We start from the raw sequence: 20,471 nt of genomic DNA, 5'->3' as shown, positions 1-20,471 counted from the left end.
TTGCATTGACCATACTTAGTGATGTAGTCCTCAAGACCGGTCTTGGTCTCAACACTTTTTGGTCATGGTCTTGTCTTGATCTCAGACATAGCGGTGTCATGGGATGAAGAAAAAATGCAACCGGTCAAATGCATTTATTTTAAAAACGTTACATTTTCTCAATGTACCCTGACAGCGCTGTGTACACTGCCAGCACAGAACACACACATCATCCACAGTGCATTATAGCGATGTCGGCAAAGAAATCTCCGTAAATGTCCAAGAAGTTGGTTTTTGCAGACAGCCTGTATGCCAATTTTGTGGAACCACTCTGATGGATAAAGCTGGGACAACATCTACATTCACCAGGTATCTGGAGAGAAAGCACCATGATAAGTAACATAACTAATTACAAGACTGTGGTCTGGCTCTGCGTTTCTTGTTGTCAAATTTTTAGGAAAAACTGAGAAAAAATCTGACAAAGAATATAGTGTATGCATGCATAGAACAGTGGTTTGTTGAGGGGGAGATGTTTTGTTTTTTGCAAGCAACTAGCTTACAACTACAGAGGCACTTTCAATCAGTAGTTACAGGGACAGTCCTCCTGGAAACACTCAGGGTTAAGTGTCTTGCTCAGGGACACAATAGTAGTGTAAGATGGGAAGTCGCAGGGCCATGACGTTTTGCGGCTTTGTCTTGCGTAGAGGTTAATCACCTCTTTGGTCTCCACGTCGGGTGGTCTACCCCCGAGCAGGAGGTGTGAAGGGCCAGCCATTCGTCTTTGTCTGCGACACCCACCAAGGGAGTGGCAGGGCTGTGGCAACTTCCTGGGAGTCAAATGTATAAAAGGATTTTCTCTTGTGGTCTCTGGGCACTTCTGTTCCTTTCCATTGGGAGCTGGGGGATCTCCCCTCAGTTTCTGGGCCTTTGCCTCCCTTTTTCTCCTGGACCAGACGACCTCTCTGTAGCTTGGTTCATGGCTTCTCTATCTTTGGCTTCTTAATCTTTCTCTATCTTTTTCTCCTTTCTTTTATTTTTGGTTTTTCTGTAACATTGGTACCTTTTTTACATACAATATTTACATGTGACTGCAATAGTAATTTACTGGTGTTTGAACCTGGGTCTTCCGGTTCATAGGTGAGTTTGTTAGTGATTGATTGTGAAACAAGCACAGCACATGGTGCCATAACGAAATGTGTCCTCTGCATTTAAACCATCACCCTCAGTGAGTAGTGGGCAGCCATGTCAGGCGCCCGGGGAGCGGCACCTTGGCGGTTTGGAAAATAAAAATTTTCTGTGCCACGGTCTGTGGGCACAAGTTTAGGACATTTATTTAAGATTTCTAAAGCTGACCCCTCAGAATCTAACTCGGCTAATATGATTCTTTAAAAAAATTATTTTGTCATTTTCTCTGCACCTTGTGAACATACATCTATCACCATGCATCTTCCCCAGCCCTTGTAATTGTTCTGTTACCATACCTTGTTCTGTCTGTTATCTTTCAGGATTCGGAGAAAATGAGTTCGGCAGATTACAATCTCGTGTCTATGTGCAAGAGCAGCAATAATTCCAAAATTAAAATAAAGCTTGATTAGCTGAGTCTCCATCATGAGGTGTGTATCTTTTTTAGAGATGTAAATAAATTTAGAATAAATTACTTTAAAGAACTTGTGCACAGTTCATGGAACTTTAATCTCTATATACTACTCTTTGTTAAGTCTGTAGATCATTGAACCAGCACTGTCTTACTAATGTTAATTATGATGAATCCGCTTGAAGAAAACGTATTTAAGAGAACCAAATATACTTTGTCTTAAATTTAAAGCAAGGGATCATTAACACAGTACAAAATGGAGTGTCAATATATCAGATTAAACCTATTTTAACCTAAGTCAATGAAGAGTGTCACGACGGTGATCTGACGGGGGAAGGAAGCGCAGAGTTGGGACATTCTGGGAAAGAGATTTTATTACAAATAATAAATGAACAAGGCGTGATGGCCGAAAAACGGGGAATAAAGGGGAAAAACAGAAACAAACCCGCAGGCATGTGCCGATTGCCAGAACTCTAAACACAAACAGGTTCACAAACGAAAGTCAAGTTCATGACCGAGCCCACAAAACGGTCGGAGCCGCCAAAGGCCAGAACCACGGTGCTTCTTATCCGCCGTCAGAATTGGCTTCAGCTGTAGACAGCACCTGGAGCCAAATACTGACACTGTTAAAAGTCAGTGTAAAGTTCTGCAGTTACGCAGTGAAGATCACCCGAATATGTAATATGTTTTCGTTGTGACATACAGACGTCTTTCTGGTACATCCCATCTCTTTCCCTTGACAAGGTTTGGTTATAGAATGGTTATAGGAGAGAATTGCTGAGAATATTATTTTCCATCAGACCTCATAATGACAATCTGGGAGATTTTAAATGAGAGACATATGGACAATGTAATTAAAAAGATAACATGAATACATTAATTTGAATTTTAACAAGTAGTGATAAGTTACAGTAATGGCTCTAATGTTGATCAGAGTAATGTGATGTTGATTCTAGCTCTGGTCTGTTTTCGATCTTGAACAGCCTTGGTCTTGGTCTCACCTTAGTGTGTCTTGGTCTCGGTCTTAGTAGTTTCAAGTCTCTGCAGTGTCTAAGTCTTGGTTTACATTTACATTTACATTTATGGCATTTATCAGGCGGCCTTGACTACAACACTAGTCATACCTTTGGAGAGGTGGAGAAATTTTTATAGTGTTATTGATATTATTGATCATTTTAAATGCCAGTAGATTTAATTTACATCTAACTTTCTTAAATGTTTCCTGCATATCCCTCCTATAGTGTATATAGTTCATAGTGTAGTATCATAAGGAAAACTTATTGAAATGTGAGCTCTGTCAAAATAAATCCAGCCTCCAAGAGGTGGGTTTAGTAAAGCATCTGTTTTCATTATATGTAGAAACTAGAAACCAAAATTCCAGAGGAAATTTTGATGGGCCTGTCCGGGCGTTTTTCGTAGGAGTGCTGGCATAACCTCCTGAGCTGTGAAATCAGACGGTGTTATTAAAGAATTAAAGAATTATTATATTATTAAAAGAAAAGGCTGTCACGTGGCGTTTAGAACATGTTGAAAAGATAGCATGTTAGCATGTTAATGTTAGCATGCTAACATCAAAAATGCTAACAGGGCGTGACCAAGGTGTGTCACATTAAATTTGGTGTTGTTTGGAGAATTGTTTAAAAATTAGGATGCTAATGCTAGCATGCTAACATCAAAAACAGGGTGTGGCCAAGATGCATCATGTTAAATTTGGTGACATTTGGAGAAAGTCGAAAAATTAGCATGTTAGCTCAAGACGTAAGGACAGGGCGTCCCTAATAAAGTGGCCGAAAGAAATGGGCATCCCCATTAAAGTGGCCTAGGGACAGGGCGTCCCTAATAAAGTGGCGAAGGACCTGGCGTCCTTAATAAAGTGGCCGGAAGACCGGGTATCCCTAATAACGTGTCTGACGGACAAGGGGTCCCTAATAAAGTGTCAGAAGGACCGGGCGTCCCTAATATAGTGGCCGAAGGACAGGGCGTCCCTAATAAAGCGGCTGAAGGACAGGGCGTCCCTAATAAAGTGGCCGAAAGACCGGGCGTCCCTAATAAAGTGCCAGAAGGGCCGGGTGTCCTAATAAAGCGGCAGAAAGACCGGGCGTCCCTAATAAAGCGGCCGAAGGACTGGGCGTCCCTAATAAAGCGGCCGAAGGACAGTATGTCTCTAATAAAGTTGCTGAAGTTGCCCATTGGTGGCACCGACTCATATGTCAGATAGTAGGACAGATTTTCGGGTCGCTAGCTTCAGCGGTTAGCCTCAGGGAGCCAAAAACGTGTTCCCAGCACATAATAATAACGTGTCCAAAGGCCAAGGGGTCCCTAATAAAGTGTCAGAAGGACCGGGCGTCCCTTATAAAGTTGCTGAAGGACAGGGAGTCCCTAATAAAGTGGCCGAAGGACAGGGCGTCCCTAATAAAGCGGCTGAAGGACAGGGCGTCCCTAATAAAGCGGCTGAAGGACAGGGCGTCCCTTATAAAGTTGCTGAAGGACAGGGCGTCCCTAATATAGTGGCCGAAGGACAGGGCGTCCCTAATAAAGTTGCTAAAGTTGCCCGTTGGTGGCACCGACTCGTCCCATATGTCAGATAGTAGGACAGATTTTCGGGTCGCTAGCTTCAGCGGTTAGCCTCAGGGAGCCAAAAACGTGTTCCCAGCACATAATAATAACGTGTCCAAAGGCCAAGGGGTCCCTAATAAAGTGTCAGAAGGACCGGGCGTCCCTTATAAAGTTGCTGAAGGACAGGGCGTCCCTAATAAAGTGGCCGAAGGACAGGGCGTCCCTAATAAAGCGGCTGAAGGACAGGGCGTCCCTAATAAAGCGGCTGAAGGACAGGGCGTCCCTTATAAAGTTGCTGAAGGACAGGGCGTCCCTAATATAGTGGCCGAAGGACAGGGCGTCCCTAATAAAGTTGCTAAAGTTGCCCGTTGGTGGCACCGACTCGTCCCATATGTCAGATAGTAGGACAGATTTTCGGGTCGCTAGCTTCAGCGGTTAGCCTCAGGGAGCCAAAAACGTGTTCCCAGCACATAATAATAACGTGTCCAAAGGCCAAGGGGTCCCTAATAAAGTGTCAGAAGGACCGGGCGTCCCTTATAAAGTTGCTGAAGGACAGGGCGTCCCTAATAAAGTGGCCGAAGGACAGGGCGTCCCTAATAAAGCGGCTGAAGGACAGGGCGTCCCTAATAAAGCGGCTGAAGGACAGGGCGTCCCTTATAAAGTTGCTGAAGGACAGGGCGTCCCTAATATAGTGGCCGAAGGACAGGGCGTCCCTAATAAAGTTGCTAAAGTTGCCCGTTGGTGGCACCGACTCGTCCCATATGTCAGATAGTAGGACAGATTTTCGGGTCGCTAGCTTCAGCGGTTAGCCTCAGGGAGCCAAAAACGTGTTCCCAGCACAATAGTAAATGGTCTGTCATACTGACAGGCCCAAATAATAACAAAATGGAGATACCAATAATAACCATAATTAGAGCTCTGAAGAAAGTAAATACACAAAATGCAGTAAATACATTAAATACAAGATGATGCAACACTCGGTTAAGTACAAAAAACATGCTCAGCATTTAACATTTTGTTGAAGACATTTGAAATCAGACTCTGACTACACAATGTTGCACTTCTGGCTCGTACCATGTTAAGTTCACTTCAGGCAAGTTCCAGACAGCTATTTGACATCACCTATTATTATCCACTTATACTCTACCCTAAACCCTCCCCCTCTCGTCTAAAGGAGGCTCACCCTATCTTCACAATAGCAGTCTATGAAAACTGCGGCGTTACTTTGAATATCACGGACAGCGCATCAAAAAGCAAAAATGTGCTTTGATAAACTGTTGTAATCTATGTAACCTCCTTTTTAATAGATTGGTAATTTGAAGTGTTTCAGCTAGGACACATTTTTAGCCTCTCCTGTAGCTGTTCAGCTCGGTAAGAGGAAGTGGTCTCTGAATCACCCGTTCATGATCTTCCTGCTTTATCTGGAAAGTGGCACAGCACTCGAGCAGCAAATGCATATCCTTCAGGCAGTAAGTATCATTTACTCTCCTTCTCCTGGTTATGCATGTTACACATGTGTTTACGAGCAGAAATAAACTGTATGTAATCTGCCTTGTTTGTGATCACATCTTTTTCTTAATCTAGCTCAGCATGTACTTTGTGGGCCTGTTCATCCTTTTTGGAATGGCTTTGCTGTGTGCCCCAGGTATTACGGTTTAGTGCATATCTGTGTTTTAGCCACTGAGGTACAACTAAGAATTCTGCTTTTGAGTATGCTGATGCACAATGATGCCGCAGATGACATCTTCATCAGCTTTATATCTCCCTTGTATGGCCTGCATGTACCACAAGATTGTAGACAAGTTAATTTAAAACGGAAAGAATCACAAGTTGCGACATAGGAAGTGAATAGTGGCAGGATGACTAGTGTCTAGTCTCCGTAAAAATATGACCGTGTCATAAACCACGTCAGTGTTATTTTGTAGCTGAGGATCCTCACCCCCTGCAAATTATATTTTTATTATTTTAACATAACACCAGAACAACCTGAGTAGTAGAGACCATTTTTACAAATGTGAGGGGTGGTGTGTTTGTGTGTTAGAATCAACCATTTCTTTAACAACTGTGTGTGTGTGTGTGTGTGTGTGTGTGTGTGTGTGTGTATTTTCAGGTGTTGTGGGTCAGTACGGATGGGGCATGTTTTACAACTCTAAAGGCATCTGTGCCATGAAGGGCACAGCAGTGGTCATGACCTGTTCTTATGTACATCCCAGGAACTACAGAATTCTTTCAGTTTTCTGGTTCACTCCCAAACAAAAAGAGAATTGGTTTGATAAAGATGAACCCGAAGACCTGCTCCTCGACTCAGATTATGCAGGGCGTGTGGTGTACATTAAAACGGATTACCTCAAATTGACCATAACAGACGTGAGAGAAAGGGACTCTGGCAAATACTACTGTATGGTGGTTTCTGACAAAGGGAATTTCTCCGACTCCTCTGGACTCGCCCTAAAAGTGACAGGTAAACACATGCAGTGTATTATGAAAAAGCATTCAGAAACACAGGGTTCTTACAGACGTTCTTACCTTTCATATTTTTTCATAAGTTCCTGAAGTGAAAGTTGATCCGTATCCATGGAACCTAGACGTTAAATCAATAAAACTCAACTGCAGCATCTCCTGCAGTTTTAAGACCTTCAAATGGTACAAGAATGGACAATATTTCACACAGACATACATCCCAGACAACCCTGTGATAGAAATACAGAGGAATGAAGACGAAGGTAGTTATGCCTGTGCGGTAGCTGCCCAAGACGGTCTCCTTTCATCTGCACGGTGTGAGTATACATCTATTCAGTCTACAGTGAGTGTTACAGTAAGTATTAAATCTAATGTGTGGAATCAGGCTCTCTTGCAAATCTTATGTTATACAAACACACAAATCTGCCTTATATTTTATTATTAGACTCTTTGCAGTGTTCATAGTTTTATAACCATAAAGTGAAGTCTGTGTCACTGCTGTGTCATGAATGGTCCCACACCTTTTATTTGCTCTTTCTGTGTTTCAGGTGTTTTTACTGAACAATGCTGGGGTGTTACTCATGCTGCTATGAGGGTCTGTGCATTGAAGGGCTCATCCATCGACCTCTCTTGTACTTACACATTTCCCCCGAACCATACATTAAATTCTTCTCTATGGTATATTCAGTGGGATAAATCAGCAAATGTTAAAGACCTGCGCCTGCATGAGGAGTATCTTGGTCGTGTGGATTATCTAGGTACAAAAGTAAGGGAGAGTATTATGAGAATAACGGATGTAAAGGACAGTGACACAAATGAATATCGATTTAGTATTTTAACACATGAAGGAGGAAGCTTTCATTCCAAACCAGGAGTCATTCTTAATGTTACAGGTATGATAAAATCACTTGTAATAACACAATCGAAAGTATGCGAAGATATATGAAGTCCCTTTTTAGTTTAATATTCTGAAAATGATACGTACATTCCTGTTCACTTGACTTTCAGAACTGGAGGTGAAGGTGTCTCCTGATTCTGTAAGGGAGGGACAGAGAGTAACTCTGACCTGCAGCGCCACCTGCACTCTGAGTAACAACCCCACCTACATCTGGTACAAGAACCGACAGCCTGTGTCAGACAAACACACGACCCGAGACAACCGGCTGTACCTGAACTCGTGCAGCAGGGAGGATGAAGGCAGCTACTCCTGTGCTGTAAGAGGACATGAGGGCCGTCCTTCACCTGAAGTCCCTCTCAGATTTGCATGTAAGTTGCAGAAGCTGGACCGCTACCTGAAATGTTTTCTAGAATATTTAATCAAACAGCAAAACAGTGATGTACATATCAAAATGTTCTAATTCTGAGCAGCACATACTTTGCATGTAATTTACACCCCTGTGCTGGTCCTTTCAGATTACCCAAAGAGAACTTTGGTGTTAATCAGTCACTTTATGAAGTCAGTGACTCTAACCTGCACCAGTGATGTCAGCCCACCAGTACACACCTACACCTGGTATAAGCTGAACGGTGCTGAAACATCACAGGTAGGATCAGGACAGAATTACAGCCTCACTAACATCAGCAGTGAGAGCAATGCACAGTATTTCTGTGAAGCAAAGAATGACGTGGGAGCCCGGAATTCCACTGCTGTGTCAATTACAGGAACAAGTAAGAGGACATAATTCTTTCAGATTTAACATTTGTTTAACCTTTGGTCAGTACCAGAAACAGGTTGGTATTTCACAGTGTTCAACAATAATTTGACAATATCGCTGTGTTTACAGATACAAAAACATATACAGCAATTATATATGGATCGATAGGAACCATAACAGTTTTGGCTGCTGTGCTGGTTACTGGTGTTCTCTGGATGCGGTGAGAGCATTTCTAATCTAATTTCTAATTTTGCATTCAGTTAATAATTAGTTTTCTAATTTTTTTTATAGAAAGAGGACATCTTGTGAGCCTAGAGGAACCAATGGTCTGTGGAAGGCAGTGTCCAATGCACAACAGTAACTTACATCTGAACATCATCGCAGACAGCTACACTGGGCTTTCACCTAGACTCAAAACACCACTTTTTTACTTTGGATAACAAAGCATCATCAATCTGTTTTTTTGTCAAATATACATTTTTGAGTCTTTAACAAAACAAAAATCTGTAAGTAATAAATGGAACAGTGAACATAGTCTTTGCTTAGTAGGGTGAACTGGATGTATTTGTGAATGGCTTCCCTGTCTTTGTATTGATTTTCATGAACTTAAAAGTAAATGAAAAAAACAGGTAAATGATACATGATCAGGTAAACTTTGGGTAAGAGATGCAACTTCATTTAAAATGGCCAGACTTGCCAATATTTTGTTTTATGGTTAAAATATATGTTGTTTGCTAGGATGCAGATGTTTATAAGGAGCACACAGATGGAGGAACATGAAATTGCCAGGTAATAAAATGTAGTTATGCAATTGTATTTATTTTAGGTTTTTCTACAGTTTTTTTATTCTACAGCGTTGTTTTGTTTCTGAGTTGCCATTGTGCATGTTCTATATAAATAAATTAACTGTTCAACTGTATGTTCTTGGTGCACTTAATTTTATATGCATGAATGTATCTGTATGTACAGTCCCTGACAAAAGTCTAGTCTCTAATCAATTTTGTAGAAACCCCTGCTATTAAACTGACTTTTAATTAATCAATTGGTGTTAAAAATAGCTTATATGAAAAGCTAAACCCTACCAAATGACGTTTAATGCATTTCAAATAGTTTTACTGACATTTATAATTTAATCAAGACAGAAAAGTCAAATTTTGACAACACAAAATAGAAATTGAACATATTTACTGCAAATCAGCAAATTAAGTAGTGGTACTGTGAGATCCAATTTTAGTATCTTGTATGACTTCCATGAGCTTGAAGGACTGCATCCATGCGGTTTGGCAAAGATTCATACAATTTATTGATGAAGTCATCAGGAATAGCAAAGAAAGCAGTCTTGCATGCCTCCCAGAGTTCACCAATATTCTTTGGTTTCGTCTTCCATGCTTCCTCTTTCATCCTACCCCACACATGCTCAATGATGTTCATGTCTGGTGACTGGGCTGGCCAATCCTGGAGCATCTTGATCTTCTTCGCCTTGAGGAACTTTGATGTGGAGATAGAAGTATGTGATGGCGCACCATCCTGCTGCAGAATTTGGCCTCTTTTATGGTTGGGAATATATGAGGTAGCTAAGATTTCTTGGTATTTCAGACTATTGATGTTGCCTTCCACCCTGCAGATCTCTTGCACACCCCCATACTGGATGTAACTCCAGACCACTCCAGACCAACAACTTCACTGTTTTTTGGGTGAATTTTTGCAAAGACATAAATGTTGTTGCTGTGTCATATGAGCTTCACCTGTGACTAATAAGGGATCAATCAGGTGTCAGAGACTGGAGACGTTTTGGACAAGCTCAGGTCAGGCAGACCCCCACAAGACAACTGCTCGAGAGGTGACTTGTGAACACCTTCTGGTTTTGACTGTCTGCCTGATCTTCAGTACCATTTTGTCTCCCCTCTGAATCTTTGCTTGATTGAAATAGATGAAGTTACATTAATGCACTCCATGCAGCATCTGTTGTTTTGCTTTAACACAGTTTGGAGAAACCTGTGAAAAACAACACCTAGTGCACCAAAACACAATCGAGTGAATAAGGACATGGCAAATCTTTCTATACATTATTATCTACAATTCTTACAATATTTTCAACACAAACCTTGAGTTTCCATATGGTTGGTGTGGTATTGTGTATTTTTGTGTGGTTATAGTTATGGACTGTGTGTGGATGTTTTCATCAGGTGAGGAATCTGTAAAGTCCCTCAATGGGAATTTCCTGTTCTAGGTTGTTCTTTTTACTTCTTGGACCAATAAATGTATTAGTATAATTTGTTACAGTTAAATAATGAGCACGCTATTCTAAAAAAATATTTCTCATTTTAGATTTGTCCAACATCCATCACACTACCTGGTTTGAGAGCAAAGCATTAATCATGCCAGCAGATGGCATGTATGTCTAAATGAATCTGGACATTTCATGTTTTGCCTTGTCTTGTGTTCCTGAGTTCCTGATTGTGTGCACCTGTTGTCACAGGTATAAATGTATCCTTGCTGTGTCCAGCCCTTGTTTGGTCATTCGTCTTTTACCCCATTTCATGTGTGCTTTATTTATTATTAAATCCCTGTGTTCATGAGCTGCGCAGCTGCATCCTTGTCCATGCTCTCGCATTCCTGACACTCCCAACGCATTCAGTTCTACTCTTGTATTTAATTTGTCAGGTTATGTTTATTGCACTGTTAAGTATCATTATCAAAGATGATCAGATGAAATGAAAGTAAAAACGGCATTTACTTTATTTGTGTTTGCTTCTCCAAGATTGAATGGAAGGACTGTGTCCAACAATCACTGGGAAGGGAGTGGTTTGTGAATCAGGGTTTCTGTATATTTCTGTCAGTTCCTCCTGATTTCCTGTACTTTTATTATATATCCAGTCAGTACATCATCTCCATTAAGTTTAATGACTGGTCAACAGTCTGGATTTTTGGAGTGGTGATTCTATCTGTCTCAGGTGTGATGCAACATAAATCTGTTTAATTTTGGTTGACAAATTTTGTATTCTGCATTACAGAATTTTATTAATTGTGAAAATTGAGACTGGGGTCTGTTCATTGTTCTTATTTGAAGAACTTCATTGTTCTTATTTGACTTTCTAGTCCTGAAGGTGTCGTAATGCAGTCTTTACTAAATTGTCTTTCTTCTGTATCTTCACACAAATGATGACTGCTTTTTAAATTTGAATGTATTTCTTAGAAAAAGGTTACAACTGTTGCATTATGTTGTAATCGTTTGGTACTAGGAAAAATTAAGAATAAAGTGTGTTATGTATAAGTGCATGTTCTGTTTGTAAGCTTTTGTGATCCTTTAATAGTTAATTAATCAATATTTCAATCTGAAATCAAATAAAACCATTTTCTGAAAAATGTCACATTTCATTTATTTAAAAAAAGTAACAAGCAGATCCAGTGTTCTCACATTTGGACATACTTAGTTGCAGTATTTGCATAGGTGAAATCACCACAGCAGGGAACATGGCCAGCGTCAAAGCAAAGAAAGGAAAAATATTATTATTAATAATATTGTTAATATTATTATAACTGAAGTCTATATTGTCAGATAACCAGGAGATATAGACATAACACAGATATATCGAGATTATCTGTACACATACACTATATATATACATAGAAGGTAAAAATAAAATAACACAGCCCAAATCAATATACACAGCTAAGACGCCACTACAACAACATGACAGCAAGTCACAGCATGATTGCCAGATGACCAGTTCAGAGCACTAATAAACAGAAAACTCTGATCTCCTGATGGATTTCAGGAGTTGGCAGTACTCATCAGCCTTGGGGAGGAGCAAAGCAGAAAAGAAGCTTGTCCCAATACGTGACCATGACCCGGCATGTAACAGTGAAAGCACTGAATAGTCTGAATAGACACTGAAATGATTAGTTATTAAAAAGCGGTAGTAATGCAGAATTAACTTCCTGGAAATGAGCAGGAAGATGCTCTAAATGCCACAGTTTAGAGCTGAGCTCAATCAAATAGGAATGAGCACAGACAGTTCTGAAACACGGGATTTTTTTTTTTCACACTGCAGACATCAATTAAGATACCATTTTAGACAAACCAGTATTAGTACACTTCATATTGTATAGGGTATCAGTCAAAACAAGATTTTATGGACAATTACGGATGTGGTTTGTGAAGGATGTGCCAACTGTATGTTGAGTCAGATGTTCCACGAATGAGATATTACTTCTTTTTTTTTGGCAGACTTTGGCAGTTGTTTATATAAATTGTCTAATTCAGACTTAAATGACATTACACTGAATTAGAGTTATATGGAAAGCACAGAAGCGAAGAGAAACTCACAAGGCTAGCAGATCAAATCGACTACTGTCTTGATCCGGACCGGCAGAGGTTACTCCGGATCCGGAGTTTCATGTTCGTCTCGTGTAATGTTCCCTGATCGTGTTCACCTGGTGTATATTTATATAATTGTAAAAAGCGATCCTGTTCGTGTCTGTTCGCCATCGGGTCATTGCGTGTTGATGTTCTGTCTCGTGTAGTTTGTATTAAACCCCCGTCGTGTGAAATCGTGCATATACGTCCTCCTTCCACGCCATGTCCAACCCAACCATGACAACTACAGTAAAAGCTAAATCTGAAAAGATAATCTTCACAGTGTCTGTTCCTGTGGGCCACGGCTAGGCTGTTCTAGAGTGGAGTGGTGAAGAACTGCAATCTTGATGATGTTGTAATGCGGCCCTTACGTTCTATTTCATAGCAAGGGAAGTGGTCAGTGAACATAAATATGTTTCCGCTTTTGCGCAACTTCTGTTAGTTAGACTTAAGTGCTGCATTTCACACATTCCACACAACCTTTTAGTCAGTCAGTAAGTCAGCTAAATTTTTTTGTGTTGTTGAAAGTCATTTGCATTTTTTCTAATTCTCAGATTTGCAAAAAATGTGCTTACTTCCAGTGTGGATCACTTTTGTGGTGATGCTTTCAGGTATGATGCAGTTACTTTTTTGTTTGACTCATGAAGATTAGTAGGAGATTAGTTTAGTAGGATGAAGATTAGTAGGAGATTAGTTTATATAGTAAGAATTAAAACAGCTCTAAAACATGAAGGCCCTGTTTTCTTTCAGGCTTAAATTATATTGCTGTGTGTATTATTTTTAACAATTTCACAAGGTATATCTAGAATTTCAAGGTTGTGTTTTAATATAAATAAGCTAGTGTAATGGGAGGTGCATGTAAACAAACTTGTATGAAGGAAGAAGACATATGTAAATATTTAGATATTTGGTGCTTTTAAGTGCATATTGAGACATATTGCTTAATTCTTGGCACACAAGCTAAAGTCTTTTGTGAATCCGAAGCTTCCACTAGAGATGAAAGTTATTGTTCAAGCTATTGTTCATCACATTTCAAATTCATCATATTTCACAAGAAATTAGTACATATATTAATAAATTGATTTTCTGAATAACACAATTACATAACATTTGATATTTTCTAATTATTATTTAAAAGTCTCTAGATAATAAACCATTTACCCTCAGAATCCTGGTTGATTTTGTTGATTCATAAGAAATTGTTTACCACCTTAACCCACTACAATCTTATTTAGTGATGTAGAGTGAGAGAAGTCACTGAAAATATTTTATGCAACAAAAGTCAAAATAACTTCTCACACACTAAAGTGCTTCTAATAAAACAGTGAAAACAATGAGGAGGCTCTGGACATTAGAAATTCATCAGCACAATAAAAATCTGTGTTACTGACGACTTCCTGTTGGTTTCTTGCTCTATGTCCCTTTTCCAGGTGCTCTGGGTCAGTATGATTGGAAACTGGACTACCAGATCTCACCCAGATGTGCTTTAAAGACAAGATCAGCAGTCCTGACCTGTTCCTATAGACATCCCACTGACCAGCAAGTAGTTTCAGTGTTCTGGTACAACCCAACAAAGAAAGATAAATGGTTTAAGAAGGATGAACCTGAAGATCTGGTCCTAGACTCAGAATATGCTGGCCGTGTGATGTACAGTACAAAAGAAAAACAATTAATACTGACTATAACAGACCTGAGAGAAAGGGACTCTGGAAAATATCACTGCATGATCATGTCAGACAAGAGGACTTATACTGACTCAAATGGAGATATTCTACATGTTTCAGGTAATCAGGAAATCACATTTGTACTTGAAATATTTCAGATTTTAATGTCAAATATCAATACATTGTATTTCAGATGTATATATGAAAAGTGACCCTGTAACATGGAATACAGAAGATCAGTCAGCAACACTCACCTGTAACACCATCTGTAGCACTAATAAGCTATTCAACTGGTACAAGAACGGACAATATATGAAACAGTCTGAAGACTCAGTAGAGTTGTCTGGAAAATCTGACGAAGCTTCATATTTCTGTTCTGTGGCATCCTTTGATGATATTCGTTCTACTGCACAGTGTAAGTGTACAATGTGAAACTTCTAGAATTTCCTGCAATTCTTAACTCTAAACTCTAAAATGTACAGAATATTTTCTCACAATATTCATAAAGTGAAATATAATCATTTAAAATTTAATAAGTGCATGTTGATCAAGATTTGTTGGAACTGAATGTTTCAGGTGTTCTTACTGAACGATGCTGGACTACTGTTTATGCTGATATGCGGGTCTGTGCATTGAGGGGCTCGTCGGTGGATCTGTCCTGTACTTATACATATCCCAGTAATTACATCATCCAACCTGGATTCTGGTTCATCGAATGGGACAATAACAATGATTTTGTAAGCCTGTTACAAAATGAACAGTATAAAGATCGTGCAAGTTATTTGGGGAATAAAGAGAAAGAGGCGATTCTGAGAATAACAAATCTGATAGATAGTGACTCCAGACAATATCGCTTCAGACTTTTAACAGAAACGAAAAATTACAACGGTAAACCTGGAGTTCAACTTAATGTAACAGGTGAGACTGCATTGCTGATACACATATAAGAATAACCCCAAGAGCCTTCATTTACTGTATTTAAAAGATTCATTTATTTAAAAACCATTATTTCATGCTAAGGTCTGCAGGTGAAGGTGTCTCCTGGTTCTGTAAGGGAGGGACAGAGAGTAACTCTGACCTGCAGCACCACCTGCACTCTGAGTAACAACCCCACCTACATCTGGTACAAGAACCGACAGCCTGTGTCAGACAAACACACGACCCGAGACAACCGGCTGTACCTGAACTCATGCAGCAGGGAGGATGCAGGCAGCTACTCCTGTGCTGTAAGAGGACATGAGGGCCGTCCTTCACCTGAAGTCCCTCTCAGAGTTGAATGTAAATCCTCATTTATTTACTTATAATATACATAGATTATTACATATAAAATGCTTTACATCTGCTATTTTAATGTAATTTAAATTCATGGTGTTTCTGCATTCATTTGTCAAATGTAATCAGAGCTCCATCTAAGTAAAGGGTATTGACAAATAATAACACAAAATAATTATGATCTTTCATGTCTTTTTTGGGGGGGGAACAACCATAAACAACTCAACATTTGGTTAGTTGGATTTGTTACAATTTCCTCCCCAGCAAATCTATCAATCGTGGTTGTCTACCGTCCTCCTGGATCCCTTGGAGTTCAAACCCCACTTACCACCATTTATTCCCTGAGCAGGGTCCATGGAGGCTGTCCCTGGAACTACTGGTCATAAGTTGCTCCTGACAAGTGTGTCTGCTAATTACCAAAAATGTACATTTTTGCAGGTCCTCCACAAAACACTTTAGTGTTAATCATCTCTTCTCCCGGGACCAGTTCAGCAACCCTTTTATGTACCAGTGATGCCAGCCCACCTGTACACAACTACACCTGGTATAAGCTGCATGGAGCTGAAACATCACAGATAGGATCAGGACAGAATTACAGCATCACTAACATCAGCACTGAGGACAACGCACAGTATTTCTGTGAAGCAAAGAATGACGTGGGAGCACGGAATTCCACTGCTGTATCATTGACAGGACCAGGTAAACTGTCATGAAAATCAACATTATGATACATAAGAATAATGTAAGTGGCATTACTATAGCATTGTTTTATTACTAATCCACTCTGCATAGGTTGTACGTGTTGACTGGTAATTAGTGTGATGATAATTAGCATATAATGTAATGATAATATTACTGAGGTCTTTTTTGAAACATTTTGAAAGCACCTTACTCTCATTCATTCTAAATAAGATTGGGCTAATTTCTGTGCATCTTTGTATACCTAATTTCATACAGATTGCTTGTGTTGTGTAAAAATGTAAAATGTATATTATTAAATGTCTTTGTGTTTATTATTAAGGCATATTAACCAACAATCTTATTTTGTTCTAGGGGAACATTGGAAGAACATTGGTTTATATGTTGGGCTTACAGTTTTGGTAGTTGTGGCAGCGTCTTGTGCTCTTCTATGGATAATGCGGTGAGTAACTAAGAACATTATCTGCATTATATCAGTCAAAACACAACTTAACTTTAATGACATTAAAATTCTCCTTTTTTGTATACCAGCAAGAAAAAAAGGAACAAAGATGGAGATCTACTGAGCCCAAAGAACACAAATATGGTGAGTGTATATGTTTGTTCTGATATTGTGTCTTAAATAAAACCTGTTAATAATTATATATTATTAGAGGGAAGGTGTGCAAGGTTTTGAATACTATATGAAATGATTGTTGCTTCATTTAAAAATATTTCCATATAGTCTTGAAATCTGAATATCAATTATTAGATTTATAAGCTGTTATTGATTCCTTTATTCCAATTAGGATCACTGCATAAACACAGCCATCGACATGACCCCTGAGCCAGTTCAGAAGAATGACACAGCCAATGAAGACATCATTCAGTACTCTAGCATACGAGTCAATGCTTTACCTGAGCCACATATTAATTCTTCTACTCAGGTTCTTTACTCAACTCTGAAAATTTGACCAATTTTTTGTTGCGATCAAGTAAATTTAACTTTTGCTGCACAACACTGTATGTTGGCTACAATACACTATACATGCACTTGGTACTAGAACATAAAGGTGGATCAAGGTGAAACTAATTGCACTAAAATGTACAAACCATTCAGAATTTATTATTGTTCTCTAATATTAATTAAAAATATGCAAAGTAACATGAAATTCAGTGTGGTTTGCTATGGGATTTGTATCGCCTGTACTTGTATCGCCTGTACGGCGATGGGTCAGGAATCCCCTGGAGGTGGCCGTGTCTCTGGAGAACAGGGGGGATGGCGGATCCATACCAGTGAGCCAAGCAGCATGGCTGTGAGTCCAGCAGTGTGAGAGTGTTACGTCCCATTGTGATGTACTGTCTGTGTCAGAGTGAGGCTGTTAAAGATGGCATGTGTCTGTTGAGAAGAAAAGAGGGAGAAGGGGCAAAATACGCCAGACACCTGCCCTGTTTACAGTAGTACTGTGCTTCCTCGTAGCCTGACTGCATTTGTGTCTTTGTGTCAAGACTTCAATTGTACTATTTTTTGCTTCATTAAATAAAATGGATAAAACAATTGTGGCATTTCCCTCCCTTTTTCCTGATTGTTTATGTTCCTGACCTTGACCAAGACGTAACAGACAGGATGCGTGGTGTGTAACAAGGTGTGCCTGTACGTTGTTCCCTGCCACCACCAGGGAGGCGGTCCCGGACCCTCCAGCAACCCACCCGGACCCTCCAGGGTGGTGCCATCTGGGCACGTACAGGCCCTGCCCCTACATGTCCCGGCTGGTGTCCCCAGCCTCTCTCCCTGCACTACGCAGAGAGGCAGTCCCAGACCCTCCAGCGACCGCTTAGCCACCTACAGAGTGGTGCCTTTTGGCGACGTGCAGCCCCTGGCTCAAAAATAAAAAAATTCTAAATTCAAATTTCTATTTGTCACATACATAGTCAGTGAATGATATGCTGTGAAATGCTTTTTGCGACTGATACAGACATCAGTATTGCAAATGTTGAAAGTATACAATGAAGACCAATATGCAAATATTGCAAACATAACCAAATATTACACTTTTACGTCTTTAACATAAAATATGTGTAACAGGTAGGTTGAAGATGTGCAAATGAGTGAAAGACAATGTAGATTAAAAAAAAATTGTGCAGAGATTGTGCAAAGAGAAAAAAGCGCAAAGATTTTGTGCAAAGTGATTTTGTGCAAAGAGTCCAGAGAGATTGAAAGTGAAAGTGCTGGAGTTCTATGTAGTGTTGTTGTTGAGAATGAATGCTTCTGTTTAAGGCTCAGCCCCTTCTGCGTCCGTTGGGATAAGCAGGCCCTCTTCCTGCCCATCCCGGCTGGATCCTCATGCCACCCAGGGGGCTCTGTGGTGTTTCGCCCCTCTAGAGAAGGATCCAGGCCCTTGCCTGACCCACCCTGTTCACTGGCAACCCGAGGATCAAGCACAGTTGCTGTACTGTACTATGCTACCCCAAATAAAACTTTGGCGCAGTCGGGTCAAGGGACTTCGTCCCTGGGGTTCTGTTCCACTGCATGGTAACCATCTGGTGGACTCAAAGAGGGGAAGCGGGGGTAACCTACGGACACAAAACATACACACAGACAAACAAAAGAGAAGGTCATCTGGCTCTGTAACAGGGCTCTTTGGGACCTCCCCTGGAGGTGAGGAGGGGAGAGCAGGATGCAGGACCCTCAAGCCCTCACCCGCCACTGGAGGCTGAGTGTGTCTCTGCAGGTGGTTGGGGGTGAGTGTTGGGTGGAGGCAGCAGTGGGCAGCTCCTTCAGCACACCTGCAGCTGGTGGGGGTGCTGGTGCTGCGCTACCGACCTGCTGGAGAACGCCTGGGTAGAGGGGTGTGAAGTCCAGGATTGAAACTGGAGGGATGAGTTCCCAGTGAGGCAGGCTTGGCAGCGCAGTTGCTGGTTGGCGACTCCCTGTCGCCCTGTTCCACCAGCTTACCCCCACATCACCATCTTCCTCCTTGCTGCTCACCTCTTCACAGACCCGGAAAGGAAGTGCTCGGTGGGTGGCGCACACAATGTGCCATTCACCCACCAATCAGCCATGTCTTCACTGACGCCTTCCAGGTCTGTGATCTCCCAGTCCACTTTGGTGTTGGCAAGGATCCTGCAGAGGTCCACAGTGGTCAGCATGTGCACAGTGGGGTACGCAATCCTTGTGCCGTCATCCCACGCGTCTCCCTAGCTGCTGACCACAGAACGTCCCGACCACACTCACCACGAATGAAGGATCTCTCCTCCTTTGTCTTCCTCTTTTAATAAACATACCAGGGAAACAATAAAGGAACAAACAGAAACGAACAATTGCCAGGAACTGAAAACATACATAAAGTAAATGACAGAGTCCACATCAATGTCGCAGCATTGACCTGCCTGCTGCATTCCAGTTTTATGAGAGTCCCAATCCATTAAGCCCAATTGGTGCCAAGTGCAATACATTAGGACTCCATAATCAGTTGCATGGACACCTGCTGTGACGGCCCTATGGCCCGGGCCATCACAGTTACACTACTATTTCATTTTTAAAATGGTCATTTGAAACTGAAATAAATTGAATTTCCAAAGTAATCTTTCCATCATCATTTTACAATTTGATTATTGTAGCATTGTAATCATTACAATTCCATAACAAAAAATAATAAAAAATATAAAAACTTTTACAGATGTCATGCAAAGTTTGTTTTATGTGGATTTTTTTAAGATTCTGCTTGTTACAGCAATGTTTAGGGGGTGTTTAAATCACTTAAAGTGAAGCTGCACTGAGCAATAATGGACATCAGACATGGTCACACATGCAGAAATGGAGATGTCTTGTTAAGTTCTGCTTTAGCACCACCTACTTCATTCCCACTGTGGTAACCACATACCAAAATGTTTGACAGACATTCCAGTGCCTAGAATGAAGAAGTCATATGACCGTGCAGCAGTCTCAAACACTGAAGCAAGAGATGGTGAAATGACAACGACACTGTTGAAAAACATTTTTTCAGCCCTACTGTCACACATTTGCCCACATTTTGGCACCATATATCATTTGATATGTATTAAAACTCAAATCTTAAAACTCATTTGTAGCACTTTTCATATAGTTTTTCACTCCATCAATTACAGATGCTTTGAGCATTATAATAAAATAAGTATATAATACAAATATTTTAGATAATAAGTAGTTGACAGTGATATAATTTTATCATGTACATCATGTGATATATTACATCACATTTATACTTACGAGT

The 20,471-nt window shown here is 40.4% G+C and overlaps 1 protein-coding gene across 1 annotated transcript; it reads left to right on the top strand.

The window, feature by feature from the left end:
• Positions 1 to 5,317: 5,317 nt before the first annotated feature.
• On the top strand, positions 5,318 to 17,777 carry LOC114787173 (titin-like). The gene is made up of 20 exons (XM_028975029.1): positions 5,318 to 5,598; positions 5,714 to 5,774; positions 6,240 to 6,590; positions 6,676 to 6,906; positions 7,138 to 7,482; positions 7,598 to 7,855; positions 8,003 to 8,257; positions 8,374 to 8,464; positions 8,536 to 8,601; positions 10,401 to 10,430; positions 10,724 to 10,731; positions 13,159 to 13,215; positions 14,035 to 14,388; positions 14,462 to 14,683; positions 14,845 to 15,186; positions 15,289 to 15,546; positions 15,979 to 16,239; positions 16,594 to 16,681; positions 16,771 to 16,825; positions 17,028 to 17,777. The coding sequence occupies exons 1-20, from the start codon at positions 5,533 to 5,535 to the stop codon at positions 17,190 to 17,192; spliced, it is 3,564 nt and encodes a 1,187-aa protein (XP_028830862.1). The 5' UTR covers positions 5,318 to 5,532; the 3' UTR covers positions 17,193 to 17,777.
• The last annotated feature ends 2,694 nt before the right edge of the window (positions 17,778 to 20,471 follow it).

This window comes from Denticeps clupeoides, chromosome 3 (genome assembly GCF_900700375.1).
Source record: "Denticeps clupeoides chromosome 3, fDenClu1.1, whole genome shotgun sequence".
Lineage (NCBI taxonomy): Eukaryota > Metazoa > Chordata > Actinopteri > Clupeiformes > Denticipitidae > Denticeps > Denticeps clupeoides.
Note: the sequence above shows the minus strand (reverse complement) of the source record. Positions and strands in the feature narration are given on the sequence as shown.